The 18,755-nt window shown below is 38.6% G+C and overlaps 1 protein-coding gene across 21 annotated transcripts in view; it reads left to right on the top strand.

The window, feature by feature from the left end:
* CLASP1 (cytoplasmic linker associated protein 1) overlaps nucleotides 1-18,755 on the top strand; it is a 305,011-nt gene that overhangs the window by 241,356 nt on the left and 44,900 nt on the right. For 15 of the 21 annotated variants that reach the window (XM_033231811.1, XM_033231808.1, XM_033231807.1 and 12 more), the window contains 5 exons: nucleotides 910-1,073; nucleotides 4,265-4,343; nucleotides 5,387-5,530; nucleotides 15,101-15,244; nucleotides 15,778-15,884. In XM_033231811.1, the coding sequence (XP_033087702.1) occupies nucleotides 910-1,073; nucleotides 4,265-4,343; nucleotides 5,387-5,530; nucleotides 15,101-15,244; nucleotides 15,778-15,884 (638 nt within the window). Of the gene's footprint in view, nucleotides 1-711; nucleotides 715-909; nucleotides 1,074-4,264; nucleotides 4,344-5,386; nucleotides 5,531-15,100; nucleotides 15,245-15,777; nucleotides 15,885-18,755 lie in introns of all 21 variants that reach the window. The other 6 variants (XM_033231795.1, XM_033231800.1, XM_033231798.1 and 3 more) reach the window with 1 other exon arrangement.

Here is an 18,755-nt window from a genome sequence, read left to right as displayed (position 1 = left end):
AGTTTGGAGGTCTCAGTTTAGTTAATGTTTGTTAGCTGCCTGTAAGCTAAGCCAGGAATCCCACAGCTAAATGACCTTTTTCCTAAGCTGTCTCACAGGAGACCCCTGGTGGTGAATAGTTGCTCTACTAGAAATGAGGCGGGATAGGGTTCATGGGCGGTCCAAGTAGAACAAGTTTCGTTAACAAGGTAGGGATACTCAGTGCTACTTTTCTCTCTGAAATTGGTTCAGAGATATTCCACTATGCACTCTATTTCGCCTTAGCAAAAGTCATGACACAACGGCATGAGAATTATGGTAATATCTTTTATTCTAAGCTGTAACCATCTATTACTTTATGATATCTGAAATTGGTGTACATCAAAATATCTGACGTGAAAAGCGATAGCTACACACTCGTGAGTAGGTGTTTTCATTGGCTCATTTTATAATAGTATGTGTTGACTGCTAGATAGTGAATAGGAATACTATAGAATTAGGACACGAGGATTTGTTGTTGTTTAAGAAAGAAAAGCCTTCATGATTAAACTGAGAAAAGTTCATTTCTCTGTACTGCTTTTTAAAGACGTATATTGAGGGAGGAGAGGCTATTTCATTGGTTTGTAGCCTTTTCAGGTTTTCTTAAATGCATGACAATGGTATTCATTCACTGCCAACTAACATGGAATTTGTTTTGTTGCATGGCCTCGTTTGCGGTGGAATTCACAACAGAGAGTAAGTTCCATTCCTTTTTCCTTTATCTGTTTTCTGCACTACATTTTCCTTCTGTACTAGGAACAGTTGTTAACAGTGTTAACCTAAGTTACAAGAGTCTGGGCAAAGCACGTATGGGCATTTTTAATGTTTTGTAGACTTTGGAGGAAATTGTGAATTCAATATGTGAAGTACTTGGTTTTCATTTGTGTCTAGGTTTTCAGTATGTTTTTGGAGACTCTTGTGGATTTTATAATAATTCATAAGGATGATTTACAAGACTGGCTTTTTGTTCTTCTCACACAATTACTTAAGAAAATGGGAGCAGATTTACTTGGATCTGTGCAAGCAAAAGTTCAAAAGGCTCTAGATGTCACAAGGTAAGTGTTTAAGAGTTTTGATGTTACAGGATACTTGTAGGTGACTTTTTGCCATTCTCTTTCGTTACCCATGGCCTTTGTCACCCACTTGAATATCTCTTTTACTCAGTTCTCACTTTCTGTTGTCGACATACTTGTTGACATGTCTCACCAATCCATGAAATGAAATAGCGTGTCTTCCTTGTGTTGATACTACTTTTGTGAGTATTTAAGACATACATAATAAACAAATGTAAAACTTTGGAAATTGATTCTCTTCTCATTAAAAAACATTAAAGAAAACATTTAGAATATTTGTTTACATTTTTCTGAAGACCTTAGTGTTTTTATTACTTCAACTTACAAGTCATACTAGAAATTGTTCTATCAGTGTATGATGTAGAGTTGCCATTGGTCCAGGAAAATTCTCTAAATTGACAGTACATTGGCCCAGAGATTAATAGCACATTTGCAGTAGTTGTGACCCTTCTGGCTATTATGAGAAAAGAAAAACTGCTGAAACCCAGAAAAGTCAGAAAAGACTACGTGGTGCTGCTGTTCAGAAACTGCTTCTTTATCGTCTGTGCAGTTGTGGGTCCTCAGTATGCAAGTATGAGAATTAAAAGATCTCGGAAGACACTTTGCAGTAATGTCTTGGTTGTGATTTGGTGGAAGATGGATTGGGGAGGAATGTCAAATTGGTGAACTTTTTTAAAGAACAAAGGAATAACTTCCAAGTGACTCAGAAAATTATCAGGGCGATAACTTTTATAAGTTACTACAACCTGGAATAATTCTAGTTATCATAGAATTTCAAGATGAAAGGACCTTAAAGATGATGTTCATTTTATCAGTGAGAAACAGACACTTTACCTTGACTTTGTGTTAGTGGCTGTTTGGGAACAAAAATCCAGGATTTCTGTTGTCTGTTCTTATTGTTGCAGGCTGTCTTGTGGGTGTGTGTCCTCACCTCCTGTCGGGGCAGGGGGATGGTATGGATAGCACTAGAGCCTTCTCTTCCCTGTCTGGCTCCCTTGACTAGCACAGTAACATATCCTGCCCTGCCAGCTTCCCTATGCGTGCAGCTGTTACATGACTCTGACTTCAAAGTATGCATCTGTTCCTCTCTACCATGATGCCAGCTGTTTTCTTTTGGCCCTTGACCCTGTCAATCTGTGTAATTGCATTGCTATAGAATTCTATTATCCAGAGAGATTTCCCTTCTGGTTTTTAATGAACTCAAAGTAATGTACTTGCATCTGTTGGTGAGGCCTTAAAAAAAGAATAATAGTAAAATAAATAAATAAGAATCAAAGTAACGTACTACATTTGCAATAAAGCCTTCAAACCCTGTCATTCCTTTGCATGGCTAAACTTAGTGGAGTTAGGGGCCATTACAGTACACCATTATACCAATGAATTATAAAGGTTTAGCCAAGATTGACTGAGGGGCTAGGCTGATAAGCTGGTATAATCGAGTGGAGTAGATAGGAGGGCTCTTGATAGTCTGGCGCCAGTTGTGACTACACTGGGACATGGGCTCAGTAGTACCAGACTTTTCAAGAAATGTCAGAAATGTGGATTTGGGCAACATATTTGAGAATTTTTTTAAGATACTGTGAAGGCCAAATAAAACACATGTGAGCCAGACTTGGCCTATAGGTCACTTAATTTAGGTGAATTTACCATTGACCAGATCCATTTCATATTTTTAGGAATGGTAGGAGTATTAAGATTGTATTCCTGAACTTTGGTGATTGAGGAATACAATTGTGACCTCCCGTTAGTTTTCCTGGATGCCCCTTTAAGAGTCCTCATCTCAGTAGATTTGGTCTGAGTGCCTAAAGCATTTTTAATATTCCCTTCTTTTTCTCAGCAGTTGAGATACACAGCTGTTTAAGCTGATCTAGAATAGTCAGTGACTATTAATAGGAGGTTTTAGTGATGGCTGAGAATTGCTTCTCAGTTTATAGACTTGAGTGCTAATCTGCCTCGGTTTCCTTTCCTTTGCCTGTGCCAAACAATGGCATATTTCCCGATTATACACACCCATTACTGAAATGTATTCTCCATCCACCCCATGCTGCCGGAAAAAGGGAGGGACATTTTGTGGGTGGTTTGTTGACATAGTCACTTAAATCAGGTATACTAAAGTATACTTTCCTTCTCGAAGTGATCTTCAAAGATTCCAGGGTACAACTAGATGGTGGGAGGAAAGGGTACTATTGGATCAAGTTCACTTTTTATTAGTAATTATATGTAGGATAACACTGGTACCTAATATATGCCATGTGCTTTTTATTTTTGTTGTATGATTTTATTTACTTTTCAAATCAATTCTATTTGCTTCATTTTAAAGAGTCAAACCTACTTCTTTATTTTACTACATTTATGTAGATTGGGAAAAATCTCTAAGAGGGTCCAAAGAAAGCAGTGTAGATATTTGCCTTGCATTTATCTTTCCTGTTAATATGGACGTTACATCACCATTTTCCACATGGGCCCCATTGTGCAATTTTTAACTAATACTAGTAATTACAGCATTTTAACAGAAAGAGCACTGACTCTCTGGCCAAGAGTCCCTGAGGGCTACTTGATTGGATCAGAGATGCATGCTGACCACGAGAAATAAGATCAGCAACAGGCAAGAATGGAGCAAGAGAAGGGGCTCCTGGGGCCCCAGGCTTCTGGGTGTGATTTGTGGCTGGGTGGGAAATGTTTTGTCGCCGTCTCACGGGCCACACACTTTTGTGGTGTGCAGGGACCCTAAGCAGTGACCAGGACCAAAGAGGATGATACGGTTAGTTGAAGCAGGGTGAGCTGTCAGCAGCCCAGTCAGGATGTAAAAATGAGATTTGGGTATCAGAAGTGATTTTTATGTTTAAGAAATATCCAGAAAGGTAGCTGGAGGGAAAATGAGCAACTCCCTAAAAAGGCGAGTAGAAGTTTCTTCCTTAGTTTATTGCTTGGTCTTAATTTTTTAAATAGCCACTCAAAGTAAGTTCAGTTTGTGTTTGGGGACTTGCAAAAAGATTTTCCTTTTTCCATATTTTCTGTATAACGCGTATTACTTTACATAAAACGAAAAGCACTGTTAAAAATGTGAACAGGGTTTTACATACATTAACTTACAATGGTATGCTTTTGTTAAATAATTTTATATTGTTTTGTAATAAATTTCTTTAAAAATCACTTTTTTCCCACCAACCTAGGGACTCCTTTCCATTTGATCAACAATTTAACATTTTGATGAGATTTATTGTGGATCAAACTCAAACTCCAAACCTCAAGGTCAGTAATTATTTGTCGTTACAGTTCAACCCTGGAACTCAAATTTGCTTAAATTTACTTTTGTTTGTACATGACCCATGTTTAGCTATTGTGAATAAATCTGCTGTGAGCATTCTTGCTTGATTCTTTGTGGACATGTTCCTGTTTCTCTTGGTTTGGTACCTAGTAGTGTATTTGCTGATTCATTGGATAGGTATATGTTTAGCTTTTTTAGAAACCACTAAAATGGTTGTACCATATTGTATTCCTACCAGTAGTTTATGAGAGCTCTAGTTTTTCTACATCCTCACCAACATTTGGGCAGTACTAGTCTTTTTCACAATTAATATTTAAACTAGAAAATTAAGACTTTCTTATGTGTGGAGATAGGTATCTTGTTGGAATGTTTAATATTAACATTCTAAGCTATGCAAGTTCATTGTTACATGTTGTGGAAAATCATACCTGTAATAATAACAAGACCAAGTTTGAGGGAGGATGTGTGTTAATTTGAATTAGGTCACGTTCATCGTCTGTTCTTTGATCATTAACTTTTTGGAGGTTTTAGGATGAGCCTAATAAATAATTACCTTTTTCTTCTGAAGTCAAAACTAGTTGAGAAGTTGATGGTGAAGTTAGGGCAGAGCATCAGCTTGATTACTGAAAATGCTGCCTTACAGAACATGGCCTAGACTGTGTGACAAGACTAGAGTTGAACGTACCCTGCAGTCAGTGGCAGAGCTGGAAATCCCACAGGCCTCTTGCAAGGGCTCCTGCCCTGGAAGTGTCTTGCAGCATAGGTGAGGAGGAGAGCACGCTTCTCTACAGGCACCTAAAAATGGAGAAAACTGAGTCGTGTGCTTCTTCCTGTCCCCAGATTTACCCGTCATCAGTCATTTCATGCTTTTTCCCCTGTTGGATGTCACTCCATGTGGAAACTATCAATATAGGAGAAAGGAAGGAGATCCCTCTCAACAGGGTTTACTTTTCTCTAGCCACTTGATAAGAATTGTGTTCAGAGATCATCAAGTGTACTTAATGATTATAATTATTGGCTCTTTCAGGTCAAAGTTGCAATCCTGAAATACATTGAGTCTCTGGCCAGACAGATGGATCCAACAGATTTTGTAAACTCTAGTGAGACAAGGCTTGCTGTTTCTAGAATCATAACCTGGACAACAGAACCAAAGAGTTCAGACGTGAGAAAGGTATGTCCGAGAGAACCGATGTATAATTACAGATTGTTCCTGGGCTTGTGTTAGAGAAATGTATTTAGAAACTTGAAAACCACGCTGCCCACACACAAACCTTTGTCCCTAAGGCTCTGCTGTTGCCCTTTTCTCTCTCCAGCTCTGCCCAGTTTTGAACATAAAAATGAAAATCTGAGATCTTGCACGATGGGCTTATGGTTTCCCCAGGCATCTATTTTATATATTTTCTAATATGAAATCACTAGTAAATTAGTGTCTTTTACACAGATGTTTGTTTTCCTTATATCAGTTTGTAATACATACTTTGAAGACAAAATTGCAGACCTAGGGCTGGCTGGCTACAGGGTCCCTGATCGTTAAAATGTGGTTGAAAAGTTTGATAAGATGCAATAGATTCTTAAAAAAGAGCAAACATCTTTCAATATGTAGCACATAAGTATGTGTGTGATATGTGAGTATGTGCTTCTGCAATGGAATGTTACTTAAGTATTGCCTGCTACGGGCTGACACATATTTTAGATTTGCATATTACCTCAATTTGGGCCTGTTTGGAACAAACGAGCTTTGATGATAATGCCCACTCCCTGTGGACGTGCACATTCGAATATTTGAACAAGGACTTACTGTCCTTACTATTCCATTCAGAACATTACAGATAATTTTGAATTATTAGCCGGAGGCTCCAAAAACCTCAACTTATTTTAATACTAGCTCAAGCCAAATATAAATAGAACATTAGATATCTTGCCAGAAATCACTTCGTTCATTTACTGTTTGAATGAGTTTCAACACTTGTTTTAGTTATTTTGGATTATACAGTGTTACTTCGCAAAGCTTTATCTCCACTGGTGTGCTACTTTCCATGCCTGCCCCCCTACTTCTCCTTTCCTATTGAGAGGTGTACTTAAATCCTCACCTTCACACCTAACTTATACCTAGGTTCTAGGACAATAATCCTGATCTTCAGAGGAATTTGAGAAGATTCAGATTAATAGTTCACAATCCTGGCTGCAATTAAAATCAACGTAGATTTCTGAGCTCTATTCCCAAGGAATTTGACTTCATTGGTATAGGGCAGAGCCTAGATACTCTGTTGTTTTTTTGATGGGGGTTCCTTTCACTCTTGGCTGATTTTTAATACACATGCAAAGCCTAGTATTTTGGGCCATGGCCCTGGAATAAACCTCAAGACATACAAACTACTGATATAGAGTCTTGATCTGGTTCTTGCGAATTCTTTTGCTACGCAGTGTTGCTCCTCAGTATCTTGAGGACTAGGCTTGGCCTCTGTGTTCCCTGGCATCTTCCCCACCACCCTACCTTGGACCTAGAGTTTTTGTGCTTCCTCTAAACCCACTTTAGTGGTTAGGGCCCTGTCACCCTGGGCAACTTCCTTCAAACTGATGGAATACCGGCCTGGTTTTCTGTATATTGCCACTCAGTGCACTCTGCATTAATCATAGAAAGCTTCCTAGAGAAGATAAGATTCATCCTCAGATGTGGAATATGGATGCAGTTTGCATAAGTGATGAGTTTAGGGGAAGGACAATAGTCATGTTTAAGAAATGAGATTTGTCTGGGAACAGTGAAATAGACTGATACGTCTGAAGCAGAGGGTTTGGGAAGTTGAGCAGTAAGGAGACTGTTTTGCTCACCCTGCATGCTCAGTGCCTGGCATATACCTGGAGTAACATAGTAGGCATTAATAGATTTTGAATGAATTAATGAATGATAAACACCCATATGGAAATGATTTCATTTCAAATGATATTTTGAAGCCATCATTTTTAAAACTGTAGTTTTGAAAGTTCCCTTCTTTTGACTTCTTTCTTTGTTTTCTATTGTATAACAAATTACCACATACTTCCCTTGAAACAATACAGATTATCTCACAGTAATAAATCAGGAATCTGGCATGTGTTCTCTGGGTCCTCTGGTTGGTGTCTCAGAGGCTGAAACAAGATGTCATCTGGATCTGCAGTCTCATCTGAGGCTGAGGTCTTCTTCCAGCTCATTGGTTCTTGGCAGATTTCAGTCTCTCACAGGTGTAGAACTCAGCCGCCTGCTTTCTTGCTGACTGTCAACCAGGGAGCCATTCTCAGATAGTAGAGGCTGCCAGGAAGTTTGCTTATTCAAAGCTATCGGGAGAATACATGAAGAAATAATATCTAAGAAACTCCCCAAATTCGACAAAAAACATTATACATCTAAGTAGCCCAACAAACTAAAAAAATTTGGGTTTTTTGTTTGTTTGTTTGTTTGTTTTGAGATGGAGTCTTGCTCTGTCACCCAGGCTGGAGTGCAATAGCGCAATCTTGACTCACTGCAACCTCCGCCTCCCGGGTTCAAGCAATTCTCCTGCCTCAGCTTCTTGAGTAGCTGAGATTATAGGCGCACACCACCACACCCAGCTAATTTTTGTATTTTTAGTAGAGACGGGGTTTCACCATGTTGTTCAGGGTGGTCTTGAACTCCTGACTTCATGATCACCCGCCTTGGCCTCCCAAAGTGCTGGGATTACAGGCATGAGCCACCGCGCCCAGCCAAGATCTTTTAATAAAAGGATTCACACCTAGACACATAACATCTAATTGCTGAAAACTAAAGAGAGAATCCTGAAAGCAGCAAGAGGGGAGAAACTCATCCCATGCACAAGATCCTCAATAAGATTAACAGCTCATTTCTCTTCAGAAACCACGGAGGACAGAAGGCAATGGATGACATTGAAGGTGCTGAAAGAAAAAAAGCAGTCAGCCAAGAATTCACTGTTTGGCAAAACTCTAATTCCAAAATGAAGGAGAAATTAAAACAAAGCCAGCCATAGAATCTCTCTCATTTTGAATCTCCCTGATGCCTTTTTTTTTTTTTTTTTTTTTTTTGTTGAGACGGAGTCTTGCTCTGTTGCCCAGGCTAGAGTGCAGTGGCCGGATCTCAGCTCACTCCAACCTCCGCCTCCCGGGTTTACACCATTCTCCTGCCTCAGCCTCCCGAGTAACTGGGACTACAGGCGCCTGCCACCTTGCCTGGCTGGGTTTTTTTGTGTTTTTTTAGTATAGACGGGGTTTCACCGTGTTAGCCAGGATGGTCTCAATCTCCTGACCTCGTGATCCACCCGTCTCGGCCTCCCAAAGTGCTGGGATTACAGGCGTAATCCACCCGTGCCTGGCCTCACAGATGCCTTTTAAGAGCTTGCCTGATTAGGTCAGGCCCACCCAGGATAATCTCCCTTTGGATTAACTCAAAGTCAACTAATTAAGGGCCATAATTACATTTTTCGAAAATCCCTTCTGCCATGTAACACAGTCATGGGAGTGATATCCATTATATTCACAAGTCCCACACACTCTAAGGGTGGGAGGGATTATATAGGGTGTAATACGTTATGGGGTATCTTGGGGGCCGTCTTAGTGTCTTGACTACCAGGACTTTGGTGTCTCTTTTAGGGGATTGGCAAAAGGCTTCTGTAGTTATTCCATAATTCCTTGGCTCTTATTTTAGGAGGGAGCTTTTTTACCTATCTGTGCAAATTATGATGTGGTTCAACTTACTTAGCAGATGCATTTCTGTGTTCTGTCACCTTCTAGATATTTTTTTTTTAATCATCTAAGATATCCGTGGCTCTAAACTATTTGACTTTCAGTAACATTCCGCACTAACTAGTAAAGCATTACTTTTGATTCAAATAGTTGTATCATAGGACAGTATTAAAATAGATGTCCTCAAACTCTACATTAAGGTGCTGCAGATTAATCCTTTTTGGAGGTAGATTCACTTTTATTTAAATTCCCTCTTTTGATGTACCATCCATTGAACATTTATAAATATAGTTGCTTCTGTCAGTGATGCAGCTGCCTTACCCAGGAATATGAGATGTTCTTGAGGCACTGTCAAAATGAAGGTAGTGCCTAAATAAATTAAAATACTTAGAATTGTGATATAGCATATATCACTGCTCTAATATCTAAAATTGATAAGATTTAAAATTATTTTAAAGCTGTATAAAAATAAAACTAGTACCATTCTTATCTAGATCATTTAACACACTAAACGTAAAATACATGTCTGTATGAATAAACTTTGTTCTGCCTCATCCTTCATTTCCAGAGTTTTTTAAAGGTTATATTAGGGGTTATGGAAATCTTGGTGATTTAAAAGCATTTTGTGATCTTAAACCGAGTTCTTCTGTTAATGTCCTGCTTTAATTTTTTTAGGGTGGGTGTTCTAAATACAGAAGAGCCCTTCAGTCTGAAATTTATACGATAAATTCTGAGACTCATCTCTGGAGAATATTTTATGTAAACAGAGTAGCTGGGGACTTTTCAGACATCATAATTCATTCTCTAAGTCCATACAACCGTATTTGTGAAAGCACTTTTGAAACATTTCAAACGGATACAACCTGGTATAACTCAGATTCATTGATTTTAGCATTTTTAATATTTTGTTTTCCTTCTTAGCTCAGTATATTGGGGTGTTTCACATTGTGGAGGGAGGGGTGCTTAAATTGTTAAGGTGTTTTTAAAATCAAAACACGAACGAATCACCAGTGAGGTGTGCTTACCACACTGAGACTGGTTTGGACAAGATGAAAAAAGCCCAACCCAGTCTGTAACTGGCCTACTGTATTCCAAAAGTAAACTTTTCCATTTTCTCAGTGTGGGAGCCCTGACTAGTTTAGTTGTGTGATGAAACTATGCAGACGTACACTAGACCTTTCTTAATGCACTGTATTGACATAAGATAATAATATATATTACTGATAGAAAGAAGGTGGGTTCTGGAGTTTGACCTCCATTTGACTTCTGCCTCTGCCACTCACTGGGGTCAGAGCAAGTAATTTAATCCCTGAGTTCTTGTTTATTATCTGTAAAATGGGAATAATAATACTTGCCTCAAACTGGGCTTGGTGGCGCATGCTTATTATAGTTTTGGCTTCTTGGGAGGCTGAGGTGGGAGGATTGCTTGCACCCACAGAAAGAGACCCATCTCTAAAATACATAAGTAACACTTACCTCAGGCATTACTAAACGGATTAAATTTCATAAAATATATTAAAACCTAGACATTTTATTTGCAGTTGCAGCTCTGCTATTATTATTTGAGGATTGTTTTGGTTTTGCTGCTGTTGTTATTTATGGAATAAACTGAGTACCAGAATTTTTTCCAAGATTTAGGAAGCCATGTGATCAATCAGAGGGAATGTGGTAATGGCAGTAGAATTTTAATTGTATGTTTACATTTTGGAATTTAGAATGCCTGTATGTTAGCTTATCACATGTGAGTCTCTTTGTCAAATGAAGCAACAGATTTAGCCCCCAAACCTTGTTTTGAGAAGTGTGGGCAACGAAGGCGTGGCAAAGAAACCTAGAAGTATAAAGATGCTGTTGGCTAGAGCAGGGAGAAGTATTAATGCATAAATTGCATTGAAAAGGTGAGATTTCTAATTGACTTTTAAAAAATATATGGTTATAAAGGCAGCCTGCCTCTAGTCTGAAAGCTAAGGGTTTTACTATCAAATAACTGAATTTCAGCTTAACTGTGACTGTGAGTCTCTTTCAAGTCTTTGTTGTTGTTGTTGTTGTTGAGACAGTCTCGCTCTGTCACTCGGGCTAGAGTGCAGTGGCACGATCTCGGCTCACTGCAACCTCCGCCTCCCAGGTTCCAGCGATTCTGCTGCCTCAGCCTCCTGGGTAGCTGGGATTACAGGCATGTGCCACCACACCCAGCAAATTTTTGTATTTTTAGTGGAGACGGGAGTTTCATTTGTTGGCCAGACTGGTCTCAAACTCCTAACCTCAGTTGATCTGCCCACCTTGGCCTCCCAAAGTGCTGGGATTACAGGTGTGAGCCACCATGCCGGACTCTTTCAAGTCTTATTTGAACATCTTCCATTTCATCACCTGAAGCAAGAATACTACTTTTAAGATTATTAAGTAAAAGACCTAGTGATACTACTGAGGGTTAACACTGGCAGCTACTGTTATTATTCTGATTCTTCCTAACTTTCAATCATGTGTGTCTCGCTGATTTTATCTAAGAAGCCAAATGCTTTTGTAGCTAACAGATTGCCATGTTTAGGCACTTTCTGCTTCTCTCTGATTCAATCCTCCCGCCTTTCCTGTTTGCCAGTCCTCGCTTCAGCGTAGTCGAGTAGGTGAGGATTTCCCCACTAGGTCAGCTTCAACCTGCTCTGGGCCTGGAGAAGGAAACTTGGAAGAAAGTTGTAAACAGGTAGATTGAAAACTGTGTACTAATTTCAAACAGCACACTTCACTGTTTGCATTTTAGATTATTAATACCAGTTGCCCTTGTGAAGGCACTGGGAAGCTTTTGATAAATCTAAAATTAATATAATACTATATGAGCGTGTGTATGTGTGCCTGTGTCAACCTTTGTGTTATGGTGTGTTTTATGATTAACTACCTTCTCAGTGACATAGCCATGTTTGTGTCAACTGCCACCATATTTTAATAGAATAGTAAAAAGGAGAGAGAGTAGGCTGGAGCAGTGGCACACGCCTGTAGTCCCAGCTACTTGGGAGGCTGAGGCAGGAGGATTGCAGGAGTTCGGGTCTGCAGTGCGCAGTGATCATGCCTGTGAATAGTCACTGTACTCCAGCCTGGGCAATATAGTGAGACCCCCATCTCTTGAAAAAAAAAAAAAGAGAGATACTAAATGAGAAATGACTGAAGGTTTTGAAATAGTTTCTCTTTGGTGACTTTATGAAGCAATTTTTATTGAGAGTCTGAAGGGAGCAGTGAGTTGTTTAATAAATTGGAAAACTCTGCTTTTCCTCTCAAATTTTGTTTTCCCAAATTGATAACAACACTGAAGTGTTTGGCAAAGCTTTATTTTGATCTGATCTGCTAGGAAGAATTCCGTTCTGCTTTAAGGTGTGCAACATTCAAGACAGTTGATGTCCCTGGGAGTTCTCTTCATATGGTAGCAGTGAGATGTGAAGAACCTTTTACAAACCTCACCTCTCAAATTCCTCTATGAGGGTGTGCGTGAGAATCATTTCATTTTAAGTTGCCATGTGATCCTTAAAACAAATTGCCCTAGGGTTGCCCATTAGAAAAAGTCAGCAGTACTCTGAGTTTTTCATCTGGCTGCCTAATGGTCTTGCCTCTTTCAAAGACAACAGTTCAGATATGCAGACAAGAACAGTGGCGTACTCCGCTTTTTGAGTCACTAGTGAACATGAGCTATGCCCCGGGCTTTTAAAATGCATCTCTCCAGCCCAGTTCCATATCTGGAATTACTTGTTTAATGAGATCATATTGATGGTAATGATAAATATAACCCAGTTTTCTTCTTTGCTTGGATTCCATATTTTAACTTCTCACTAATTCAGAGGGTCAGAGATAGAATATTTGAAAATACTAACAGTCTAATTCCTTGCAAAACTCTGATATAAAATCTTTTAAAAATTGGATACTTGGGCCGGGCACTATGATGTATGCCTATAATCCCAGCTACTCCAGAGACTGAGGCAGTAGGATTGCTTGAGGCACAGGAGTTTGAGGCTGCAGTGCACTGTGATTGGACCTGTAAATTGCCACTGCACTCCCGCCTGGGCAATGAGACCCCTGCCTCTTTTCTTAGAAAAAAACTGTATATTTAAATGATACTTTCTACCAGTTTCTAGAACTTGGATCTTATTTTTAAAAGATTTTACTTTGGAAATACTTTAAGCTACTAAGTTTATAATTTGCATCATGAAAAGCCTCAAGTTAGCTTGTGACATTAGATAACATTCTGGGAAGAAATCTTGTCTCTTAAATAAAGGCAGTGGCACATTTGACATAAAAAGCATACTATTCAAGAAGGTAATTATATGTTTTATAACCTTCAGATGCCATTTTCAATCAACAGAATTTAAGTGCCAATATTTTTTAATGAAATTGATGACATTGATGTGTTTTTCCTGCTACAATTCCAGGCTGCTGCTTGCTTTCCTCCTTGTAGTGCATTATTTTTCTGCATGCATTGTTTTTTTTCTAACACCTAATACAATGTTTTTTAAAAATATACAGGTTATTTTGCATGAGTTTTGGAAATTGTTCTATTATACAAATGTGCATATCAAATTAACAGTACATTAAATTGTTGGTGAAGTAGACTCCTTCAGATAATTTGTTTAAAATGTTTCCAAAATGAAATGTAGAAAAGCATATTTTAGTAAAATCAATAATAATGTTTTTTGCCCATGTCATAAGAATATTTTGGCCACTTATGATTTAATTTGGGTGGAAAAGGTATTAATGACTGTATTTGAAATTAAAGGGGGAAAAAGTAATGTACTTTTGCCCAGTGCTTTGATGAATGATTTCAAAATGTTAAAGTAATTTTTGATTATATTTTTAAATTCATAATTCTTATTTTTGGTTAAATACCTTTGAGTTTTTGGATTTATTTTCCTTCTCCATGCACAAAATAGTAATTTTGTCCTAACTGGACTTATAATTAATTGTAGCATTGTAAAAGCCTTGAACTATTTTGTGATTTTTATTTCCAAAAGAATCTCTCTGCAAGCACATTTTTTGTGTAATATTCTATGTCATGGAAAAAAATTCTGAATAATTACTGCAATCTTAAAAATTACGGTCTTTGGAAAGACTTTATGTTTGTAAAATCTTTATGATTAAAAACGAAAAAGAAGTGATTATAATCACAGACAGTTTTTTGTTTCTTTTTCTTTCTCTTGACTCTTAGAAATTAATGAGAAATACCAATTAGTATTTACTAAATTTTTTTTTGGCTTGGCTTTTGTAAATGAAAACTATTATAATTAATTCCTCAGGCATTGTGCTTTAAGCTCAGATTGCCTGCTACTAAATCCATAGAAAGCACATCACTTACTAGAAGCCCGAGTCTCACTGACTACTCTTACTTCTTTGCCTACCTCGCTACCACAGTCATTACAAGCAGGCTTGCAGTGTGTTGACTCAATTAATAAGCAAAAGTAGAACATTTTCCAAAAGGCAGAAGAGCATGTTTTTAGTGTAGACTCCTTCAAAGTCCAGTTTGCTTCTCAGAAGTCTCTCTCCTTGGTTTATAGGTGTAAAAGTAGAAGTTTTTCTGGGGTATTTATACTCGTTTTCTTGTGTTTCTTAGTCAAGAGGAGTGTGGCTTCTCAAGATAACCTAATGCAGCTTGTTTAAAAATATGTGCTCTCCAAGGTGCACTGAGATCCCTGTTCAGTTATGAATTATTAAAGTGGGATCAATCTTAAACTTTTTAAAATTTTTAATTGTTTCATTTACCTATTTACCAGCTTCCTGCCTAGTACTAGATAACAAAAGAAAAGTTCTAGGAGTTTATTATTAGTGTGCTGTGGAATTCCAAGGCCAGGACATTAAAATGAAGCCAGAGTTTATTTTCCAGATTGAAGTCAGACTAATGATTGATATTATTTTCTTCAGATGCTTCTTTGTTTTTGATGCCTAGAATGCCCTCTTATTAGTGATTTTACTTATAAAATATTTTTTAAAAACAACTTTAATCAACATTTTGATGAAGGACCTATTGTACGTTACATAAATTAATCATGGTTCCTTTTTCTAGGCAGCACAAATTGTGCTAATCTCTCTGTTTGAATTGAATACTCCTGAATTTACCATGTTACTTGGTGCCTTGCCAAAAACATTCCAGGATGGTGCCACCAAACTCCTGCACAACCACCTCAAGAATTCCAGTAACACCAGTGTGGTGAGTGCTTTGGTCACGGCTGGTGCCTGTGTGATGTCCGTGACCTCTGCGGGGCCCTTACCTAGAACATACTCTGATAGAATACCCCGTTTCCTTGTCCTCTTTCAGGAAATGCCGAGCATCCTGAGGACGGGGCCATCCTGAGCCCCGTGAATGAATGAATCTGATATTTAAGGATGGCGTTTTTTCTTAGGTTGTTCAGTCAGCTACATTTTCACTAGGCTATGCAATTAGTCATTCATTCACTGAGTTGGTCTTTTTTTTCAACACTGGAAAGATGTAGATGCTCAATTTTGTCTGTCACTCTAGCACACCCGACATCAATCATTGGACTCCAGGAGTGCCTGTAGGATGATTATTCATTTTTGGTTTATATGCACTTAAAATTGGCCTTATGATTCTGAGGGTGGGGGGAACCATCCTGGGCAGATTCTACCCATTTATTTACATGTGGATTAAAAGACTAAGGAGAGAATAGAATAATATTCTATGTACAGCACTGGAATAATGATGCCTATTCTGCTTCACCCCAGGGCTCTCCAAGCAATACGATTGGCCGGACGCCCTCCCGACACACCAGCAGCAGGACCAGCCCCCTAACCTCACCCACCAACTGTTCCCATGGGGGTCTGTCTCCAAGGTAAGGTCACTTCTTTACTTTCCACAGAATTAAAGAAACTAAAGCACCTTAATTGCTGTGCAGCCTATTTCTAGATTTTTAGACTAAGCTAAATAACAAAAAGAATATTGAGTATCAAGAACCATGGGTTCTAGTCCTCACTCAAATTGTAACTGTATAATCTTCCGCAAAGGGGTTAACTTCTATGGTAAGATGAGTGGTGTGTACTGAATGTTCTCTGGTTCTAGTAGCTCTAAACACTCACTGGTACCTAATAGACCTACAACTGAAAGTTTGCATTTGGTACTGTTTTGCATAGAATCCATGTAGAAGCTCATTACCTGTTCTGCAAGTGGTAGAACCTGAAGGTATTTAGTCATCCAAGCCAACTTGTTATAGTCAGTTACACCAAGTCTGGGGTAGTTTTTTAACCCAAGTAGTCATTCTAAACATGGTTGCTATCGTGTTTGAAGCAGAATGCTGCTCTGAAGGACTGTGATTTAGAATCTGAGAACTAAAATTGGGTCCACATTGCATACTCTTATTGGGACCATGCAAACATTGGTCCTATAGAAGCTGAGGCAGTGACTTAAAAAGAGAACCTGCTTTGTCTTGGGATCTTTAGTAATACTTCACCATCTGACCAGGACCTTTAGAAGTCTGCATGGTGGCTTTAGTGACCCCTCACATGGGCTGGGAGTTACCCATGGCTCCACTCAAAGTAGTTGCCCTACAGGCCAGGATTTTGATGAAAGAGCCAGTGTCTGGACCAGCAAGGGGCACACATGCTGTGTCTACAGGATGAACTCTTTGGGATCACTAACAATACAAACCAGTAAGCTTTTGTCCTGAAGGCTGCTGACACCGAGATCTTAAAATGAAATGACAATACCACAAGTGTGCTATTTTCCCTTTAATGGGACCTTGTTACTAGGAAGATATCAAAACATAATTGCTTTTACATTTAGTTTTTTAAGTGATCAAGAATCTCCCACACTTCTTCCTCATCACTGAAGGTTTCCAGTTCCTCATATCCTTTAAATACTTTGCAGCATAAGAAATGTGTATTTTCCTCTTGGTGCAACCAAGTATTTTCTGTAGCTGTCTTATCTTGCTGTTTAGATTGCCCTTATGTTTACTCCCCCAAATGTCCCTCTGCACTACATTTAGGTAGACGGCAATGTGACATTATGTCTCCAGATTTGGTCTGTGTTGTCATGGCTTCAACAGGCTGTTACAATTAAACAGTTGAGACCAGAGACTAATGAAAATATGCTTGGCTTTCCCCAGGTGTGACTGAGGTTCAGCCAATTTTTTTTTTCTTAATACTACCATGTATATCTAAAGAATATGGTGGTACAGTGGTGACAGTAAAATCATAAAATTATCTTTCCTAGTGGAGAAAATTATATGCAAAAGTTGAATTTTCTGTACATTGTTGCCTCTGTCTAGAAGAGATAGTTATGCAACATTAATTGGGAAATCTTTTCTTCCATAACATACAGTTCATACATCTTTTAGTTATTGCATTCTTAGGGTGGCACATTCTTTAGATAGTAAGTCAGAAGGTGTAACTCAAATTAAGCATTTTATTATTATTTGTGCTACTAATCTAAGTAAAACCTTGTTAATGCTGTTAGTATCATTCATCAGAGCTGAAACTGGCTAAGTCAATCTCCATGGGTCCTCAAGTCATTAAAAATTTTGTTTTTCGAGGTCATTATCCCTTCTTAATTGGCCCCATCTTAATTTTTATTTATAGTTACAGATCAGTGGAAGAAACGAGGAGATTTATTTTCAATATTCGGTAGTTCATGTGTGGTCTAAATATTTTCTTGTTATCAGATTCTTCTTTAGGGAGTTATTTATGTAGTTTCTTTCTTGGAAAAATCTATTTTTTTAAACTTGCCATCATTCAGTGCATAGATAGCCAGGTGGCCTCAGCCAACTTGAGCTCACGGAAGAAATGATTTTTCTTGCAACTAAAACTGTCCAGCAGTGGGAAAAACTGCCTCATGTTATCATGTCACTAGAAATATTCAAATAGGCTGCATATTTTCTAAAGGAAAGTGATAAAAGAAATGGATTATTGCACTAAATAGAATTGAGTAGGTTACCTCATTTACGGAGACTATAAAAAGGTAGACAGATCTGTTGTATATAATCTCAGCTATTTTTACCTGAGCATTGCTCTTAAATTGTTGATTTTCTGCAACCTGCCATTCCTTTGAGTTATCTTGACCAAACAGTGTTAGCTTTTTATTCTGTAGGGGAAAAGCTATTACCAATTATTTGTTTTCAGTCAAATTTATTTATTTATTTATTTGGAGACTGAGTCTCACTCTGTCACCCAGGCTGGAGTGCAGTGGCATGATCTCTGCTCACTGCAACCTCTGCCTTCTGGATTCAAGCGATTCTCATGTCTCGGCCTCCTGAGTAGCTGGGACTACAGGCATACACCACCACGGCAGGCTAATTTTTGTATTTTTAGTAGAGACGGAGTCTCGAACTCCTGACCCCAGGTTATCCACCCACCTCTGCTTCCCAACATGCTGGAATTACAGGCATGTGCCACCACACCTGGCCTGTTTTAAGCCTAATTTTAACTGTCAAAATGAACTTTTTTTTTTTTAGTCCAAAATTTCTATACTTGGATCATGATGATAGTAAGAAACTATTCTGAAATGGTAAGTCTGATAATTGTTTAAAAATATCACTAGCGGCTGGACATGGTGACTGATGCCTGTAATCCCAGCACTTTGGGAGGCCAGTGTGGGAGGATTGCTTCAGCCCAGGAGTTTGAAACTAGCCTGGGCAACATAGTGAGATCCTGTCTCTACAAAGAATAAAAAATCAGCCGGACATGGTGCCACACACCTGGGAGGCTGAGGT

Source organism: Trachypithecus francoisi, unplaced genomic scaffold (assembly GCF_009764315.1).
Source record: "Trachypithecus francoisi isolate TF-2019V2 unplaced genomic scaffold, Tfra_2.0 Lachesis_group13, whole genome shotgun sequence".
NCBI lineage: Eukaryota > Metazoa > Chordata > Mammalia > Primates > Cercopithecidae > Trachypithecus > Trachypithecus francoisi.
This window is presented reverse-complemented; position numbering and strand designations above follow the sequence as displayed.